General features: G+C 36.8%; 1 protein-coding gene across 1 annotated transcript in view; it reads left to right on the forward strand.

Moving 5' to 3' along the window:
* Positions 1-12: 12 nt before the first annotated feature.
* TARBP1 (TAR (HIV-1) RNA binding protein 1) overlaps positions 13-20,382 on the forward strand; it is a 33,365-nt gene continuing 12,995 nt past the window's right edge. Inside the window, exons 1-17 of the mRNA XM_014950843.1 lie at positions 13-158; positions 249-346; positions 1,277-1,346; positions 2,219-2,367; positions 2,763-2,815; positions 4,595-4,692; positions 5,944-6,079; positions 7,095-7,191; positions 8,056-8,145; positions 8,395-8,533; positions 10,245-10,341; positions 10,625-10,800; positions 13,950-14,047; positions 14,717-14,878; positions 16,396-16,589; positions 17,275-17,530; positions 17,618-17,806. Coding sequence (XP_014806329.1) covers positions 323-346; positions 1,277-1,346; positions 2,219-2,367; positions 2,763-2,815; positions 4,595-4,692; positions 5,944-6,079; positions 7,095-7,191; positions 8,056-8,145; positions 8,395-8,533; positions 10,245-10,341; positions 10,625-10,800; positions 13,950-14,047; positions 14,717-14,878; positions 16,396-16,589; positions 17,275-17,530; positions 17,618-17,806 — 2,028 coding nt within the window. The 5' untranslated portion in view covers positions 13-158; positions 249-322. The remainder of the gene's footprint in view (positions 159-248; positions 347-1,276; positions 1,347-2,218; positions 2,368-2,762; positions 2,816-4,594; positions 4,693-5,943; positions 6,080-7,094; positions 7,192-8,055; positions 8,146-8,394; positions 8,534-10,244; positions 10,342-10,624; positions 10,801-13,949; positions 14,048-14,716; positions 14,879-16,395; positions 16,590-17,274; positions 17,531-17,617; positions 17,807-20,382) is intronic.

Consider the following 20,382-nt stretch of genomic DNA (forward strand, 5'->3'; position numbering starts at 1 on the left):
CGCCCGGCTGTGCCCGCGGTTCTGGCGGGTGGTGCAGGAGGGCCTGACGGAGCGGGACGGGCTGTGCCGCAGGAGGGCCCGCTACCTGCTGAAGCGAGCCCTGGACCTCAGCGGCGGGCAGGGCGGCGAGCTGCGCTGCCCCGCGGAGGGCGGAGACGGTACGGCGGGGCCGGGGGGCGGCGGAGGGGCCGGGGGGGTGTGAGGGAGGCAGGCGCGGCTGAGGGAAAAACTCGTTCTTTTTCTGTCAGAATCGAGCCTGTTTTGGTGGTGTGCTGAAAAGAGTGAGAAACTTCAGCAGTTTTGGGAAACTTACATTTTGATAATGGAAACTTTGGAAGGAAACCAGGTAGGAGCAACCCTAAAACCTGCGCGCGTGGCTGTCTGTCACACCTCCCCTCTGTCTGTCTGTCACACCTCCCCTCTGTCTGTCTGTCACACCTCCCCTCCGTCTGTCACACCTCCCCTCTGGCACATCTCCCCTCTGGCACACACGCCGGAGGCGTTCTTGTTGGGTTGAAATATTTCCAGCTTTGGTCATCGAGGGTGTCTGAGTAACCATTAATTTCTATTTCTAACTTTAAATACTTAAAGCATCTTGGATTTATTTGTTTGGAATAAATTCAAAGCTCCTGTCTCTCCTGGTGAAAGCAGTGAATAGATCTAAGAAAGGAGAATCTGGATCCCAGCTAATTGCAAGACCACGGGTGACCCCTTTCTTAGGGAAAATCAGGCTATTGCAACTTAATAACCTCTCTTCAGCAGAGGGGGATCTTCATCTGTGCCTTGGGTGAAACTTACTGAATTTGACTCAGTGTTCAGTAGACTTGGCAGAAAGATTCCTGTTGACCTGAGGCTTCCATAATTGTATGGTATTGTGGTGTTAACTGATAGTCGTGAGTGCCTCTTTGTAGTTATTTCGTTTGTACATAATTGTTCTGTAACTGGGAGAAATAGTATTTACAAGAATGTTTAATTTTAGAGATTTGTGCTGTTTTATTCTAATTTTGATGAATAGAATGGTTGGTTATTAGGAAGTATTCTGATTATTATTATTATTAGCATGGAAGTATCAGTTTTACTTCAGTGCTAAGCCATGGTTGAGCGTTACGTACCAAGCACTTGGATCAGTTGCAGAGGCATTGCAGGTTTGTTTAAGTGGTGGTGTGTTGTCAATTACTGTATTAATGCTATTGTGAGTAAATTCTAGCCCATGAGTAAGTCCCAGTTCCTAGGTTTGAGACATAAACTGACTACTTACGTCTGATTTGCATTTCAGATCCATGTCATAAAGCCAGTATTACCGAAACTAAACAGTTTATTTGATCATGCTATATCAGGGGAAAAAGGTAAGACACAACTTTTTCTGAAACATCTCCTAAATATTAAGCAGTTAAGTCATGCTTTTTTTTTCCCTTCTGCTGTTTCTTGTTATGTTTTGTTTCTCAAAGTAGCTGTTTTCTGGGTGGCTATTCCAGTTTTTGGGGGTCTGCTATATGCGTAGGTTGCTTGGCAGACATGCATGGGCAGTGACACTATGCTCTGTGAAGAAGAAATGCTAGCACATGCTTATTGCTTGCTATGATGTCTTGAAATATTTTTTTTTTCTATTAACAAACCCAACTAAATGGTCCTTTTTCACTATGTTTTGTTTTATTTAAGCTAATGTGAAAATAAAACAAAGCCAGAGATTCTTGGGGTGAGTCATGAGAGCCAAGTTACTTTCACAACTCTCTCACTGGAAATGAGGAGGGAAAAAATGAAATGAGTGCTGAGACAGCGTGGTGAAGGATGTAATGTCATGTTCTGTAGGACAAAACGGAACACATCTAATTAGGTAGTACAAGATGTTAGAAGTTAAGGTTCAGAGACTTGTAAAGTGGGAAGACTATTAATGGGGATGTGTTGCAAGTGAACCCAGTGTTGAGACAAGAGAGTTGCAGGAAAAATTATGTGGTTTTTGCATTTGTTAGTCATTTTAATTTGTAAGTACTAAAATTTAGAGGATAAGTTTTGAAAGCCACATTAATAATTTATTTTTTTTTTTTGTATTGGAGATTTAGCAGGGTACTTTTATAAATCTAATAGCTATAATCATCTTTCTGAAATGTCCCGTGAATTGACTGTGATGTTGTCCAGAATGTCAGTGTGTTGTGTGTTAGTATGCTAATGCATCACTGTCATTTCTGTGTCAGTTTAGAATAATTTGCTTTTGTAACAGGTTGTTGGTTGTTTCACCCGTCATGGCACATGTGCATCTATAAACGAATGTTTGAGAGTGAGAATAAAACACTGATGAAGGAAGGTGTTCTTCATTTTCTGGAACTTTATGAGAGAAAGCATCTTCCAAATTCACTTGTTTTTTCAGAGGTAAGGGTGTTACTGATACTTGCCAGAACAAATGGATGTTCTAATTTGTATTATATCTTAACGCTAATTGCCTGAGTAGTGTTGGAATTAGACACGTTCTGTAAAAATGACATCTTAGCTGTGCAAGTGATAGCAATATTTGTAAGTGGCATCAAATATGTAATTACTTGAAAAGTGGCCTAGCTTAGAGGGAATGCATTTTTGAATGCAGTCATTCATGCCTGTATTTCAAACTAATGCTCTCCAATTAAAGTTAGCTCCCAATTTACACTAGCAAGAGTGGTCTCTAATTTCTGACTTTCTTTTAAAGTCTGACGAAGTAAGTCTGGTTAGCCTCTATATAACAGTGCCTTGCGAATGTACATTTAGCTATTTTTCTTGTTTACTTTTATCAGTTTGTTATTGGACCGTTAATGGATGCCCTCTCAGAAAGTTCCCTTTATAGCAGGTAAGCCACTGATACTTTTTTTAAAAAGAAATCTATTGATTATTGGAAATATATTCAAATAATACTGGTTTGAGTATGTGGGTAAGGCCTTGGATAAAGGAAAAGACATTAATAAACAAATGGTGTTGCTAAACAGGTACAGAGTTTTTTGGGAAAGGTGGGTGGCTGTGAGTAAGGAGTGGGTTCAATTTTATGCTAGTAGTAGCAACATAGGGATGCCCTAAGGTCCTAAGTTACACCTGGTGTTGAAGTACTAATTTGGAAATGAAGTGAGGTATGATAAATTATAACTTGAGGAGATTAAAAAATACTTCATTATTTTCTTGCAACAGAGAGAGGGGGCTGCTCCAATGGTTGCCAGTTCATGACTGATGTTTTTTCAATGGTGCCTGACTATCTTTTGGGAAATTAATACTTTTTCACAGGAGGGTATTTGAGGTCAACAGACAGCTGTGGCTTCCCTTGATGTAAATACGTAAAAAAACCAGACAAAAGTTTGAGGCATTGCAAGTTGCTATACATTCAGTGTACTGATGGCATTTAGTACTTGGTGTTAGTTGCGTGGAGAGTACCAAGAATGGGGACTAAAGTGCTAAAAGCACTTTGTGCACTCAGCCTTGGGCCAGACGCAGTGGCTTGGCGATGCAGCTAGCAGTCTGCAGCTCTGCTCAGAGAGATGTTGGAGGAGCCTTGACTGGCTGATGTGGTTAGGTGGCTAGAAAAGTTGGCACAGCCTACTTATACGCTTTTTGGGGGGTAGGAAGGAATGTGACTGTTGGTTATTAAAGTGGTGATCAGTTTGGATCAGGTGATTCTGGATAAAGTGTAGTCAAAATAGGTTGTTTCATCTAAACATGAGAGGACAAACATGCCCTCTTTGGGCTCTGGCAGGAGTTCAGTGTTACCTCGGTCAGCTGGCTGCAGTCTGCTTTCCATGGGCGTACCTGATGGGAAGTCAGAGGTTGAAGCAAGTGCCAAGTGTTTCGGTGTGTATCTTAGAGCTGTCTTGGATCGATGCTTCATAATCTCTCTTAGCTGCTGTGTTTTCAGTGGAAGTGTTGGGATATGTAGAGGAGGGTGTGTGTTTGAGTATACCAAGAGTACATAGAATTGTTATGGTTGATGTCAGGCTGTATGAGAGAAAACTGTAAAATCTCGTGGCTGTCTGAAGCTAAGCGTTGATAGCCAGGCTCCTGAGACCTCTGATAGGACACCAGTTGTCTCTGTTGGTCTCATGGAGCATTTCTTGTGTCTTCACTTGACCTTCTGTGCCGATCTGTAGTTTTGTTTATACTGACTTTATAACTTGCTCCCTAGCACGCTTGTGTAGGTAATTGGTCTTTGCTGTTCTCCAGATCAGGCTGGTCGCATCCCTGCTATGTTCCACAGATCTTGTCCCGTGGGCCTTGGCAACCCGCTCCCGGAGGCCTTTGTCATTCTGTGGGTGCAGGGTTGAACTGACAATGCTGTTCCTCACTGTGGGCTCAACGTAAGGTGCCCTCAGGCCTGAGGAACTGGACTTGAGGCTGTGCTTGACCGCCGGAGTGTATCCTTGGAGGCGGCATCCTCTAAGGATCCATCCTCTGTGTGTTTGCTGGCTGCTGCTGGAATAGTGGGATATGTGTAGGATGCAGCTGATGCACTCCATCTCTGTGGCCTGCTAGAGCAGTCTCTGAAGTGAATTAACCGCTAAACAGCACTTTTTTTATTTGTTTAGGGGCAATCATATTTTAGCTGTTAACATGCCGGTTGTGTATTTGATGTTTTCAAACCCAACAGGACACCAGGTCAGTTGATGGGCGCCTGTCCTCCTTTGGGAACGAGGCTACAGAAGTTTTTGGCTACTTATCTCATGCTTCTTCCAGAAGAAGAAAAAGGTATATTTCAATTTCATCTTTCTTTTTCTAAATAAGCACACCAAATAAAAACTATGGACTCATTTTCCAAATCTCATGTAAACATTTACCACTATTTTTCTACATTACTTGAGAGAAAAAAGATTGTGGCAGGAGAGTTTCCAGAGAAGAGAGAGAGATCTTCACAGGCTTTGAGGCGTGCTGCAGTATTAAACTACAAAATTGTTTTAGGGGCAAAGTGAATCAGGCTTACTTTTTGTATCAAAAAACCCAAACAAATTCCTAAATTCTGAAGGTGAACAGTATTTGCAGATTCTTTTTTCTTTATTTTTCTGCATAGATAATGCTGTGATGAGCAAAATCTTTAAAACTATTCTTTTCTTTCTTTGTTTTGGGGGGTTTTGGTGTGGGTTTTTTAGGTTTTGGTATTTTTTTCTTTTTTAATGTGTGTGCCAGACTTTTTTAGTTGCAACCTGTGTTGCAAAGGCATTCTTAGTCTGAAGCTGAGTAAGGATTCTTTTATTGTGAGGTTGGATTGAGGAAGATCTGAGATTGTTCGAAATTTTGGTGTTAGTGTAGGCTGAAAAGAAAAAGCAACTTTTGACAGACCAGAATTTAGTATCTGATCCAATTGGATTAAATAAGGGTAGACCCAGGTTGGTTCATTGTCCTGTATTTACAGGTACATATTCTGGTAGGAAATACGTTACATGTTTGTAACACCATAGATGCTCTATTCTCTGCTCCATCCCAAGGCATATATTTTGTCGCAAAATGGAGAGTCTGTGATTAGCAACCCTGAGACTGGGTCACCTGCTTCTACAAATTGTAGCTCTGGTTTCTTGTTGAGGCTTGCTTTTGCCATGTCAGCATCTATTAAACTGGTTGGATTGCTGTGTAATTTGGTCTGCCATCACACAGACTGAGTAGCAGCTTAAAAAAAAAGGCATTATCTAGTACTTGAAATAATCTGATTTAAAATTCCATTACTGAACATGGTGAGTAGTGCAGATTACCAAAGCCCAAATTTGATTTATTTCTGGTTGTTTCCTTACCGTATTACCTTACTGACAGACTTCTTTGCAATGTTCTTTTCTCGTTGGAGTAATTTGGAAATCACTCCATTGTCGTTCATTTAATTTTCAGAAATGATCATAACACTCTCCTGCTGGGGTCCATGTAATTTAAATGCATCGGAGAACAAGAAGTCACTCTGAATTGTTTGGTTTGTTTCCTTTTTTTTTTTTTTTTTTTTTTTTTTTTTTTTTTAAGGTAGTTTCCTGTTAAAATTTATTCAGAAGATGACAAGTAGGCATTGGTGCGCTGTTCCCATTTTGTTTCTTTCTATGGCTCTGGCACACATTCCTGCATGTAAAGTACTGGGTGCTGAAGGACTTCATGCTTTAAGGTAAAATGCACACCGCATTGTGTTCATGCAGACTTCTTGTAAAGAAAAGTGTTGAACATCTGGAGAGCCAGGATTTAATTCATATTTGTTACTTCTGGGAGGATGTGATGGCTGTGCATGGGAATGGAAGGTTCTTTATGTCTAATTCAAGAACCAATGCATTTATATCTCTGTGTGACTTTAAAAATTAGTGTTTTGCCTTTCAGTCCTTTGTCATCGCTTCTTTTTTGGCATCATTTTTCCCTGGTCTTCCATACTGGTTAACTGATATATATCAAACGTCTTCTGATTACATTGAAACCTTGTTTAATGGCAGTTGAGGCTATATCAGGGGACAGCCCACAAAATTGAAAACTGAGAGACTTATAAATAAAAGACTAGGTAAAAGTTCTTGGCGTGCATGTCATCCTTAATCACACTGAAGTTTCTGAAGTGTCTGCTTTCACTTCCTAGAGCCACTAAAAATCAGTAATTATTACAGTTTAATCAAATTTGAGCTTTGAAATAAAATCTTAATAGTGGTGGAAGGAATATCAGATAAAAGTAGCTTACAAAAAAAAAAAGGCCAAAAAAAGTCAGACACACCTCTGCTGATAAAAGATCATTGAAGGTTCTTTCAGTGTTGTGCTAGAATGAGAATTTGATGGGAAAGATGTTTTATTTCTATATTTATTACAGATAGAAATGCGAATATTAAATGATCAAATTGAACTGGTGTGATCATGGGGATTGTTCCTTTACTTTCAGATTTGTTGCACTTCCCACTCTCTCCATCCCCACCTTTTTTATCTTGTCAAATATATGTTTATCCAAGTTTTAATGTCAATTTTTGAAAATACATATAGCAGTTGTCTTGGTTCCAGATGGTATGCTGCCTGATCAGGCAGTGATTGCATTATACTTAGTAGAATATCTTTGTTAAATACAATCTAATACATTGAATTATCAAATGCATGAAAGCATTTAAACTTTGTAAGTGTGTGTTTTCTACAGCGCATATTTTTCCTCTTTGCAGAGATGTCCTCCAGTGTACTATGATTACACATCAGATTTTGTTGCGTGGAGCTGCTCAGTGCTATCTTCTTCAAACAGTTATGCATTTGACAGATGTGGTGAGTTTACTTTGGGTTTTTTTGCTTTTTTTTTTCTCTCGCTAGTGTAATAGAAACACACTAACACTTTAACAAGGTAAAGAGGACTCAAAAAACTGCTGAATACAACATGGAACAACTGCTTTTGCTGGATTTGCAATTTTTTTAGTGACTACTTAAAAATAAAAGTGCTATATAAGTATAGGTATGCTTCTGTTAACTTTGGTTTTAATATGATGTATTTTTTTTCGTTACCTTTTACTTGTTGATGTTTTCTTGTAGGGCTTTCATGCAGTAGTTAAGGAAGAGTATCCTATTATGATATCCATTGTATAAACTCAGCTGTTAACACATAGAAACTAAATGGACTTTTCCGAAATACCTAAGAGAAAAGTAGTGTTCGTAACACCGGAATGCTAAAACTACCATTAATAGCAAGACCTTAATTATTCAGTAGTCAATGTATTCATGTTTTGATTGTCTTATAACATGCTTGCTTTCTAGATAAGTAGATCTTCTTCCATGTTGTGTGTTATGGCCATAAACCTGTCTGAGCAGAACTTCTTTTTGGAAATACAGATACAGTACTTATCAGTAACTCTTACTTGTTTATGTATGTTCATTTAAAAGGTATCATCAGTGAATAGTACTATTCTTATATTAATTTTCAGGTAGATTTTAATACTTGGGAAAATTTAAATTGTGTTCTTTTGTAAAGATAAGTTGGTCCAAAAGACACAAAAGTGAGTGTGTCATAGAAAGGAAAACGTCAATTTCTTTTTCTGAAACTTTCACCAGATGACAGCAAACTTCTTAAGTCCTTATATAGATGTTGTCTGTTCTATATTATGTTGGCAACTATTGTATCTTGATTAATTTCTTCAGGAGAAAGTGTTCCTCCCAGAAGTTTCAAGCTTTCTTCTGTCCCTTAGACCAGAGGAGTCCCTAAGGAGAGATACTATGTTGTGGGTGGAGGTGAGAACTGAAGCTGATTCTATGTTTGTCAAACATTTTTTAATACCTGCCCTACTCTCTGGAAGATCTTTTTTTTGCTGTTAATTAAAGGGGGATAGTCTTCTAAGCCTCAAGATAAATATAGTTAATACCCCTCACAGTGTGGATTTGTTGATGTAACAGCTTGTATTTAACAGTACTGTTACATTGGTAATGTCAGTACGGAGATGGCAGATATGGTTAAATACTAACATACTGGTTTTAATTTAGCTTTGCAGGTGGTTTCAAGAGAATGACAGACGTTTCAGAAAGTGTGTAACCTCTGATGTTGAGCATCGAGAGACGTCATCATTATGTCAATATGTACGCAGTCTTTTGGGAGAGTACCTGAAGACACCAGCATCTGAAAGTAAGTCAAATGTTTATTAATGTAAAAATATTTTGAAGCTAATTTAAACAAAATAATTACAAAAATCCTTTGAATTTTAGAAGAGCTATTTGTTTATTTATATTACACTTACTCAAATTCAACTTAATTTGTGTTATGATTCTTAAGTTTGAAATTTATTTTCTAGTTCCAGTTTTCCTTCATAAAGTACAGTCCTGCGGTATTAATTGAAAGTTAAACCTTAATTCTCAGTTTTAATGCTGCACTCATTCTTCTCCTTTGATTTTTTTTTTTGTTACTTTTTTGGTGGTGTGTGAAAATGCTGGAGTATGGGGGCAGAGGAAAGCTCAAGGGAATGTGAATAGTTACGGATTCTGTAGCCTTTCTCAATACAGCTTAGCAAAATGAGTATATTTATGGAGAGAGATGCCATATGGTAACGCATCTTGGCAGCTTGTTACACACCTTCCTGTGCAGTGATGGTCTTTTGATCTTGGACCACTTGATCTTGGACGAGCTGCTGGGCATTATAACCAAGGAGGGTTCTTTGTATGCTCTATGAATTTGTAGGGACTTCTTTTTTCACTGCCATGTTTTAAATGATTGTAACTTTAGTTTAGAATTTTCTTTTTTTGAAAGGAATGAATTGAAGAATTGAAAGAAATGGCAAATTGACTTTCTTAATACTTCACCTTGTGTGTGGTACTCAATTACAACTTCAGTACTGCAATCGTATCAAATTCTATATAGTTTTGTAATGTCCAGTGTCAAAACTCAACACTTTTTTAATGTTATACCTGTATAAAAGCTAGGCCAGATTTGCTAATGATGGTGCAGAAGCTTCCTGCAGCCTGGGAAGCTTCACTTGATTGTCTTATGGTTAGAAAAGTTGCAGGCAAATTTTGTTTCTAAATGTAAATGCTTTGCTAAAATTTTTGGCAGATCGTCTCTCCTTCCTGAAGTGTTTAGTCCTTGGTCTATATTATCTGTAATTTCATGGCAAACATCTGTGTTTCACTTCTAAAAAAAAATGATGTTTATAATGTCCTGGTTTGAAATGAATCTTAGCTTATAAGCAGCTGTGTGGAGGTAAAAAAAATAAAAAGGTCAACGATGTCCAGCTGCTCAAACTGTACCTCCAAAGTGTGTTTTGCTTCCTAAATTCCCAAAGCAAAAAACATACCAGTCAAGAAGACCTATACCCAGCTTATGTACTGCTACTTAAGAAACATTTTTATAAGTATGATGATGTAGTTTTCTGTAAAAGACCTGTGAAAAGAGAAACTTTAGTTAGGGTTTTTTTTACTTCCTTTTGACAGAATAGTTTTAGTTTTTCGTATAACTTTCAGCTGGTCAAAATTACAGCAGATGTTCCTGAGAAAGCATAAAGGAATTATTTTCTTGGTTAACTTCATTTGAATATGCTAATGTATTTTTAAGAGCAGTGGAAAAGTCTGCTGGGAGCTACTACGTAATATAACACGTTGCCTAAAATTGATGTAAGCATAGAGGATAATGAGATTAGCCTCTTTGAGGCGTAAAGGAAAAGTTATTGTGTTTGATTTTAGTTTATATCTAGGTAAAAGAATACAGAAAATTACTAATAATATTTTGTTAGCATTAATTGTTGTTATACTAATTTATTTTAATAAGTTGCAAACAGAAAAGTTTTAAAAATTAACACGAAGGTATTTTTTAAATGCTGTGGAAACCTTAAAATATCTTTAATCAGGAGAAAATTGCTTTATGCCTGACTGGTTTGAAGCTAAGCTTGTCTCAACAATGATTCTGTTGGCTGCGGACGTGGAGCAGATGAGGAATAAATACAGGTAAGTATGAAATACCTTATTTTACATTTCTCTCTTTTTCAACCTCCTCACTCCTGAAGGATCCGGTAGAAGCCTGATCAAGTCAGGAAGTTGTCCACTTTTCTCTGTAGACTTTCCGTCAGTCTGATCATTCCTTAGACCTCATCCAGCTGTTGCTGCCAACATACTGGGTAACATTTCTAAAGATACTTGAAACGTGTCCTATTTATTTCCATAAGTGACTTCAGCACTTAAGGCAGATACTCAGAAGAAGAATTTCTTTTTAATTTTTGTTTTTATGTAGTGGAAAAAGCAACATAGAATGGATTGAACTAGAGGCTTTCTTGAACCCTCTTCTGGATGTCTTGATGAAACTTGGCAGTAATGTTTACATACCAACACTGAAAACAGATAAAAGCCTACAGCTTCTCTTGAAGTTATTGCAGACCCGTTCGTTAAAATGTTCCAATACGCAAGATGGTTAGTGATATCTTCGGTATACTGTATCTTATATTAATTATAGTCTAACTAAAACTAAGGTACTTACTGTTTTAAGGCTATATTGTCAAATTAATACTAGTCTAGAAGGGGTAAATGTAAAAGTTGACAACCTGGTATATCTGTTATAGAGTTGAGCTACACGCCCAATCCCACAGGGGCTCTTCTGAAGGTGTCCCAAGGGCTGGGAGTTGAGAATGTGGAAGGCTTCTGAGAAAGCAATGGTTATCCATTAGGATTAGATGAGCAGTTAGCTAAAATTTGGAGAGTGCAACATATTAATAATATTTATAGGCCAAGCTACAGATTCCGTAAGTTGTTTGGACACTCCAGAAAGAAGTTAGCACAGAAAGCGGGTATAACATGCTTAGTTGCCACAGGTTCAGCTGGAGCCAGCCTTCCCTGAGTGCATAGTTTTCTGTTAGACATACTGTTGACTGGGAGGTAATTTTGTCTCAACTAATGCTGTTTAGACTGCAAAAGTCAGGATGCCTCTGGTTATTTCACACTGTTAGGTGTGATTTCAGCTTAACTGACTTGCTTTAGTTTGACCGTGATGAGAAGCAAGGAGGTCAAGAGGTACCCAGTTAAGCACAAGTCTGCTGATCTGGCTCTCCTGGAGTTTTGGCCTCCCACGGATTGAGCACGTTAGCTTGTAGAACTTTCAGGAGAGTCTGAACAAAAGCTATGGAGTCCTTACTAATCCTTTTGTTAGAACTTGGTCAATTTGTAACCAGAACAGACCTTTTTTTTTTTTCTTTTTTTCCTGAGAGAAAAGAAAAATTGCAATATTATTTTCATGAATTGGATGCTGAACTGGAACAGGAGGGATCTTGGCACTTGGTTGCTGCTTCTCCAGATTATTTGGGGATATTTTTTTTTTTAGTGTTTTCATAACATGGAATACAAGAGTAGCTTTAGAGTGGGGGCTATAGATCTAGGCTCTTGCATGAAAAAACATTATTTCAGGTTCTGCATCCAGGTTTCATGAAGATATCTAAATGCAGCCCTGAAGGAAATCCTTACCCGTATTTTAAAAAGTGCTTTATACATTCACACACACCCTGTGGATTTTAGCTGTTTGACTGAAATATTGAGCACTAATTATGCAGACTGTCAAAGTTCACATTGTGGGGTGGTCTCTGACTGCTGGAGTGGGTTCCTTCAGATGAAACTAAACTGGAAGATGTGTCCCAGCTGCCAGTGTGCACTCAGTCTGCAGCATGAGGCTACAACAAGCCTGAAGCAGATCCCTGCAAAACACATAGAAGTCCATGTTAGGTTTTTAGTATCAAGAATACAACTCTGTAAATAATTTCCTTGTATGCCTTATTTCCTTATGTGCTTGCTAATGTAGATGTAATTGATTGCTCCTGCTTTGGCAATTTTGATGCTTGACTTAGCTCGTCAAGTTCTGCTTGCAGAGTTTTTGAGGCATGGCAAGGCTGAGCATCACAGTTGTCTCCATCCTTTTGAACGCTCCATCAGTGAAGTCTTTCAAGAGGCTTTCAGAATTGTAATATTACGTCTTTTTGTGTTAAGTTAAACAAGGATTGTTTTTCTTTTCTTATGTTATTTTCTACAGTGTTTTCATGCTTCTTCCTCCTGCACAGGACAGCCAAGTAATAGATCTTGTTTCTGCAGCTCTGAATTGATTCTGTTGAGGGATGAGAAGAATAATGCTGTAAAACACAGAAGTTTTGTTTCCATGTTGATTAAGCAGGAAGTGAAAAGTCCTGTTTGTCAAATGGAAAATGATAAAATGGGAAGGAAGAAGAAAGGAATTTAGGCTTACAAAACAAAAATATCAACAATTGGGAACTGCTTTATTTAATGGGGATAGATATGTCTGGAATGCATGCTGAAATCAGCAGCATTTTTCTATAGGTCTTGCTGTCTGTACTGTTGGTAGACTTCACTATTTTAAACAGTAAGTTTTTGCTATTTTATTTATGGTATTGCAGAGTCACTGTTAGTGAATTGGGTTTTATGTCTAACATGTTGATCTGCAGAATTTCTGAATTTTAATTGCAGAAGATGTTTTATCAATTTGAGATTTATGATGAAATGTGATAATCTGATATAGATATATGGTTTGTTCTAAAGAAATTAAGCATTACAAAGGCAGTCCAATGAGCCATTTTAATAGAGAACATTGAAAGTAAGTACAGTATAGGTTTGGGACTTCTGGAAATATTGTCTCTTTATATTTCTACTGTTTGAAGGGCTTCCGTTTCATCATAATTTCACTACATGAAATGTAACTCAGGGTAACTCTCCCAAATACTGAAACTAAGGACCGATATTTTTAGAACAAGGTGGTCTTGCAGAGTATTTTAACTCCTTTTTCATATTGGTATCTCATTTCTTTTGCTTTCAGCTTAGCCCTTACCCTTGAAACACAGACTGAAGTTTGTTTGTGGTTAGATGTGTTTTAGCAAAGTGACTTACCTCCCTTGTGTAGTAAACTTGTGTCTTTTCGTTTGTGAAATGCTATGCACGTGTGGTACACTTTGGAGCCTAGCCTTTTCTTAGAGAATGTATCACATTTCATGTTCTAAGCTTATCTGTTGATTTACAATGTTAAGCCAGGAAGCTACTTGACTAGAATCTTGTAAAATTACTCTGTATTGAAAGCTGAGTTATTTCTAAACAGCAAAAAACCCACAAACAAACAAAAATGCTCAACCAAAACCAGTTTTCAATTCCGTACATATTAAAAATGGATAACTGCATTTTTTCTCATATGCAATTTATTGCTGGATGTGGAGACTTCTGATGTTTATTAAAGAGTAAGTTCATTAATAAGCTGTTTGTACATAGGGTTGGAATAGGACAACAGGGGAAAAAAGCTTGGGAACTTTGATCTTCTGGTTTTGTGTAGGTTTTTGTTCACTGAGTCATGATAAGTCTCAGGAAAGAATATAATGTGGTTTGATTCTTTCAGCACTAGGGCCTACACTGCTAAAAACTACAGAACTGCTTTAAGGTATTCCTAGGTATTTGAATATTTGTTACTGTATAACTTTGACTCTGTAACTTAACTAAATCTGCTTGATATAATAAATTTCTTGATGAAATTGTATTTCTGGATGTTAAAACATATATTTCCTTTTTTTCTCTTCACGCAGATGGGGTATTGTTTTTCATCTGGAAATCTCTAGTGACACCTGTGGAGAGTATTCTTGAATTTCTTCTCAGACGGCTTACTGCAAATGAGTTAAGCACTGTAAGTAATTACAGTGATACACTTTGGTGTGATTTTGCTTGTTAGTTTGATTTACTAGTATTCCTAATTTTCATATAAAGTCTTTAAGCACCTGTGACTTCTGAAGCAAAATAACTTGACAGTAGAGGATTTTGACTTCTTTAAAAACGTCCTTTTGAATGTATTAAAGAGCTTCACCGCTTCTGATGCTTAGGTGAGCTCAGGTGTTTTTACATGGCATTCCTTTGTGTCCAGTAAGGGAAGTTAAGTAAACTTAACAATTAAAAGAAGTGGAGATTTCTTTCAGAATTTCACAGTGTTTCTTCTAAGGCATGTTCCAGAGCCTTAAACTAGAAGAACCTGTAAGCTGAAAAGATTTAAAAAAACCCCCAAAACCAAACAAAAAACCCCCTAACCTCCCTCTGAATTTCACTGAATTTCTAGAGTTGGAAGGGACCATAGAGATCATCTAGTCCAACTCCCCTGCTGAAGCAGGATTGCCTAGAGCTAGAGCATGTTACTCAGGACTGCATCCATCCTCACAAAACCCTAAAATTAAATAGAAGATTGTTCAGCTGAAACGACTGCTGTTGTTTTCCTTCTGCTATCATTGTTACTATTAGTTTTTGTTCTTTTCAATTTGGTTCCTTCTCTTAATGCCTCAGTTGACCTTTGTTTCCTCATTTTTAGGTTGGTGACCTCGATCGTTGTGATCTATACTTAGCTTTAATTCCAGAGATAGTGAATTTGTGCTTGCAAGTTGGCTGGAAGAAAATACCATCTGTCAAGAATTTCATTTTGTCCCTGACAAATGCATCTATTCGTAATCTTCAGGAGAGAAATTGTGAAGAGGTAATTTAAAGTCATTTGCAACACTGAATATTAATATAAAATAAACCAGTAAATATTAATTAAAATAAATATTTTATTTGTAATGCTTATATAATGTTTGGGTTATATATAAATAATTATATAAACATGCTACAAGTGCAACTCAATGTACAAATATTTATATTATTAATATATTTTATTTTAATATATACAATATCATCATATTCCCTAACTTATATGTGTCTTTAGTTGGCAGTGTAATGTTAATGTAAAATATTTGTAGTTAAGATTTTTAGTACTTTTGTGTACTAGAGCTATGTGTACTCAAAAGCTTTTTCCTCAAATATGAACCAGTCTTATTGAAGAAGATACTGGTAAATGAAAATGTCCTTTGTATTAATCATCTGTTGAATTTTCGAGCTGAAACATACAAAGAAAAATAAGTTCCAGAACCCAGCATCGCTTTGGTTTTTTTGTATAGTTATGTTCATTGTCCCATAGTTGGGTCATTGGTATAGCTAGTATATCTGAGAGATGTATTTTCAAAAAGTAAAGAAACATTAATAACTTCTATAAAAAGAGGAGATTTAAATCAAGATTTGTTAGGCAATATCTTTGGTATTTTCTGGATTGAATTATTGATCAAGAACAGTTAATAACACATTTAAAAGATTGTATGTGTTTGATTTGCTAGGCTTACTTTTCTAAGGAAATGAAGAACAAGACTTAATGTCTTTTTTTTGTTTGGTTATGTGAATTACGTACTTATTCCATAGTTTCAAAGTAAAATTTTATGGTTCAAACTTAGTGTCTTTACCAACTTCTTTTGAATTCAGTAGAACTGTCATGATGATTTCCTCAGTTGAGTACCTCTTCAGTTTAAGAAGAAAAAAGACACTGAGTAATTACAGATAAGAACAAAAACTTTTCTGTGCTCTAAAGAGCTGAAAGTAACTTGAAGATATTTAAATAACATTGAGCTTTTAATACTGTTAGGAAACTGTATGTCTACTAACTTTTTTAATTGAGTCTTTTTTTTTTTCATGCCTCTTTAAATACATGTGTTTATTACACAAAATAATCACAGTCGGTGTTGTGACCTTTCAGCTTCTTGGAGCAGTTAGAATGTGGCATTCCGAATTTCAGCTCTTGCATTGGGTCTCTGACTATGGGGACTTGTGTCTTTTGGGTTTTTTCATTGCTATCCAGCAATATATGTAAATTGCTACCTGGCAAGATAGAAGTGTTCCATCGTAGTTGAGCTAGGTGCCTGCACTTAATGCGTAAGTGGCTATAACTTGCAAGATTTACACTCTTTTCAGTGCTTGCAACTTGTGGTTGATTGCTCTGGCCCAGCTGAGCAAAGCTGTGTTACGCATAGGGCAGGAAAATAAGGAAGTAGATGGGTGCAGGGTTGCTACCTGATGATGTCTGAGGTGATACAAATAGCAGGATTATCAAATGTATCAGGAGGTTATTTGTATCTTATTAGAAGAAATCTGTGCCTGTTTGTTCATATATGATTTGGTTTTAATTAGGAGCCGAAGCTTAAAGAACAGATTAAAAAAGTAGCTAGCATGGCTTCACTTACAGCAGTTTGTGAGATAATGGATCGGAAACCTGAAGCACACCTTGAGTCTCTGCCTTCTGTGGATGCTCTGAAGAGATTTATTTTCTTTTCTCAATACAATGAAGTATTAAAGAAACCATCTTACGTTGAAGAAAAAAGTAGGTACGTCTGTGCTGTAGCTTCAGTAATTCTCCAGAATAAATTTGATTAGCATGGAGCAGTGATTAAGATGCTGACTTTTCCTGTTCATTACTTTGATAACTTTTTGCCAAGATAAAATCGAAAACTTCTGAACACAAACTATTCATTCAGCTGCTCTTTTGTCTTAACCTTCAGGTTTTGGAACATTAAAGCAGCTGTGATTGATAAGACCAAAGGTTCTTTTGCTCAGTCCTCTAGTGCTATGAAGCTAGAGCTAACTTTGAACGTTGCTTATCCTTATGCCAGCCTAAATATGTATAGACTGCACAAATCCATGGCATGTAGAGAAGCCAGCTTAAATGGAAATTATTTACTGTTGAGGAAGAGAAGCCCAGAGCGAGCCTGGGGGCCAAAACCCAAATACTTGGTTAATAAAAAAAGACTGTCAGCATGCAGTGATACTTCCATTGAATACTCTCCCAGGTATATATGACCAGTGAGACTCCCTGACACCAGAACTGCTTTTTCTGTGTTTCAAAAACTTTTTGTAGATTTCTCTTCTATTAATTTGTCCAGTCTCCCCTTGAACCTGTGTAAATTTTAGCATCTAGAAAAGGTATAGTGAGTTGAAGCTCTTCGTGATGGAGCAGGAATGTGCAGGATAAACTAACACAATATATATTTAACAATAACATTCTCCTTACAGCTTATGTGAAGAAACAACATCTCAAGGCTGGGGAAAAATTGTTGCTCGTTATGTCTGTGACCAGTGGATTTGCCTTCGTTTTATTTTAAATTCATTTCCAACACTGGCTCAAGAGTATGAAAGAACTTCAGAAATTTCATTATCTACGGTTGAAAGGTCAAGAAAAATTCTGGAGTCTGCATTAGAAGCCCTAAGTATTCTTCCTTCAGACCAAGTTTTACCTGTGTTCGACTGCATGAAAGTCCTTGTTCCCAAGGTAAAAGATAGAATAATGGCATGATAGTAATAGTTTTTGGTGTGGTTTTTGTCAAATGTAACACTTTTTTTTCCTCTTTGTTTTCAGCTTCTGCACTCAGCGGAGTCTCTCTGCATAGAAGCATTTGATTTGGCTTGGAAAATTATATCCTCTTTGAGCAACACACAACTAATATTTTGGTCCAATCTAAAAGCTTTTGTTCATTTCATCTTTGATGCTGAGGTTCTAGCTGTTGCTGCAAGTGCAAAAGGTCAAGCATATGTCAAAATAAAAGAGGTCAGTTTAAGAATTCTTTTTTGGGAAGTGAACATAAATTTTATCTGGATCTAAAAAAGTATTTTACTTTTTATTTTTCCTTCAGCTGTTGTTGAGAATTTTTCATTTTCAAAAAAGTACTAGTTTGAGAGTGTTAAGACAAAAGATTTGAGAATCAGATTGAGGATAGACAAATACATTGTTTGTTCTTTTAACACAGAAAATGAGATGTACTATTTCTTTGATTTTTCAGCCTGTTCAGTATCTTCTGCATTCTGCAAAAGAGTTTTTTTTGGTCTTGATTTTATTTTTACATTATCCACTTCATCTTGAGTATTTTGTTCAGGATTTACCACCCAAACTGTTACAAACTATTAATACTCTGGAAAAATTATGCTTTTTTTCTAATAGTTTAATCTTTATGGACATGCTTTCTTAAATGAAAAGTTAGAACCGTTCAAAACTTTAATAGATGCTATTGAACCAGCCAACTGCTTTCTTACAGGTGGTTGGTTTTTTTCTGTGAGGGTCCAGGTGTGGAAAACGTAAATTATAGTCACCTTAGAGTTCTATTTAATACTGCATGGTAGAGCTGCCTCCATAGTTAAGAAGAGAAAAAATGAATTTTTAGTCTTGTAGGATGAATGCGGCTTCCTGTACTCTATAAGTTCTTGCATATGTCAAGGTGTTCTTTTTTTTAAACTTTGAGTCACTAAAACTGCATTCAGTACCGGGATGTTGGTTCATCTTGGCTTTATAGACTGGAAAGTTGTTTCCTATTTCGTTCCTAAATAATCTTTCTTGAGTTTTTTGCTTTTTCTAGCCTCTGAGCATCAATTATATGCTTGTGCAGAACAGTCCACAATGACTGCAAGACTTTTACCAGAGCACTAATACATTATAAATTACTTACCAGTATATGTATGCTTAAACTATGCTTAGACCTACGGTCTCCTGTGCTGCATTGCAATTAGCACACAAACTGTACTAGGAGGGGTTGCAGTTTTGCTTTGATGTCATTGTAAGTAGCTCTGTCCTGGTGTCACACTTGTAACTGTAAATAATAGCAAATGTTTCAGCTTTATTTTCAGGCCAGACACTCCAAAATTATTTTTACATAAAATACAGAAAAATGGATGCTTCCTGGCAATTCAGAATTGCTGCAATATCTCCATATTAGCCTTAGGTATCTTAAAATTTAGTCCCATTTATTTTCTCTTTGTTCTTTTAGAAAACTTGCTTCAAATGAATGTTACTGTCTATTTTAAACAGTAGGTAAACCTTCACATTTGTAATCTTAATGTGGACACAAGCCAAAATAAGATAGGTATGCAAAGATGGAAAATCTCTTCAGTTCTAGGGATCTGTTAACTTTTTCTCTTAATGAATATCTGTAATGAATAATTGTATGCTTATTGTGTTGTAGGAACTGATGAGCTATAAGTTAGGGTTTTTTATTTTTCTTTGATCTTAAAATTTGTTTAAATTCTTAGAATTGCTGTCCTAACTTCAGCTTTAGTATTTCGAGTATTATCTAAGGTGTATTTTGCTGATGTTGAGAGTCTGGTCTATGTGACAGCTATCCCATTGTCTGCAGTGGGACATACCACGACAGCAGGCATCAAGGAGGTAATGAAGGTCTCCTATACTCAACAAAGGGCATCTGGTCGAGCCACCTTCTGCCCCTTCATAAGAAAATGGAAGATAAAGTTCACAAGCAAGTGCCTACTTATGTATATTCTTACCCCACTCCTTGGCAGTCTCTATTGCCATTCACGACACCTTGTGCAATGGCTGTATAGTTTTAGCTAAAGAGGAAGAACAAATAGAACTGCCTAATACTGATATGTCACAGAAGGATAATTTTAATTTTGTCTACCACATTGCACTCTGTCTTTTTAATAACAGTTAGAAGGGATGGAACAAATGGGTATTTTGGGGCCAAAAAAGGAAATATTGCTATGGTAAAATCTAGAAAGGCTTCCGTGGAGGTGTCCAGAGCACAGTATTCTTAGTCTTATTTTCTCTGCTACATCTTTCCTTTTTCTTTGTGACTTATTCAAATGTTTATTGTTCTAGAACTGAAATTCCTTAAATTTGTGTGTTCTGGACTTCTACTATATGAAATAAACAAGTGAAAAACATTCCATGATTTTGAGAAAAGTGTAGTAAATGCCATGCTGCTTCTCCTCAGGTGAAACACAATAGCTTGATTCTGGAGTTATTAGGAAAGGTACATTGGCTGTCTTTGCACTAAAAGAAAAGTTTGAATTCTTTGTTAAAAAAACCAGAGGTTTCTAGGATGGTTGGTTTTGGGATTTTTTTCCAAAAAGTTTCTTCGGAGTGCATTCTAATATTTCAGTTTTGGCTCATCATGATGATCTTGGTGCTTAATCCTTAGCAATTCAGAACAACTTTCTCTATAAAATCAGAGTAACTGTCAAAGAGTTTTCAATGTTACCAAAAGTACAATTTCATATAGCAGGGAAGAGAAAAAGCTTTGTCTTCTAAGAGCTATCACACCTTCTGGAAAACCATTGTCATGGACACCTGTAATTGATGTTGTCTAAAAAGGAATTTATAAAAAAAAAAATAGC

The sequence above is a fragment of the Calidris pugnax genome, unplaced genomic scaffold, assembly GCF_001431845.1.
Source record: "Calidris pugnax isolate Ruff unplaced genomic scaffold, ASM143184v1 scaffold24, whole genome shotgun sequence".
NCBI lineage: Eukaryota > Metazoa > Chordata > Aves > Charadriiformes > Scolopacidae > Calidris > Calidris pugnax.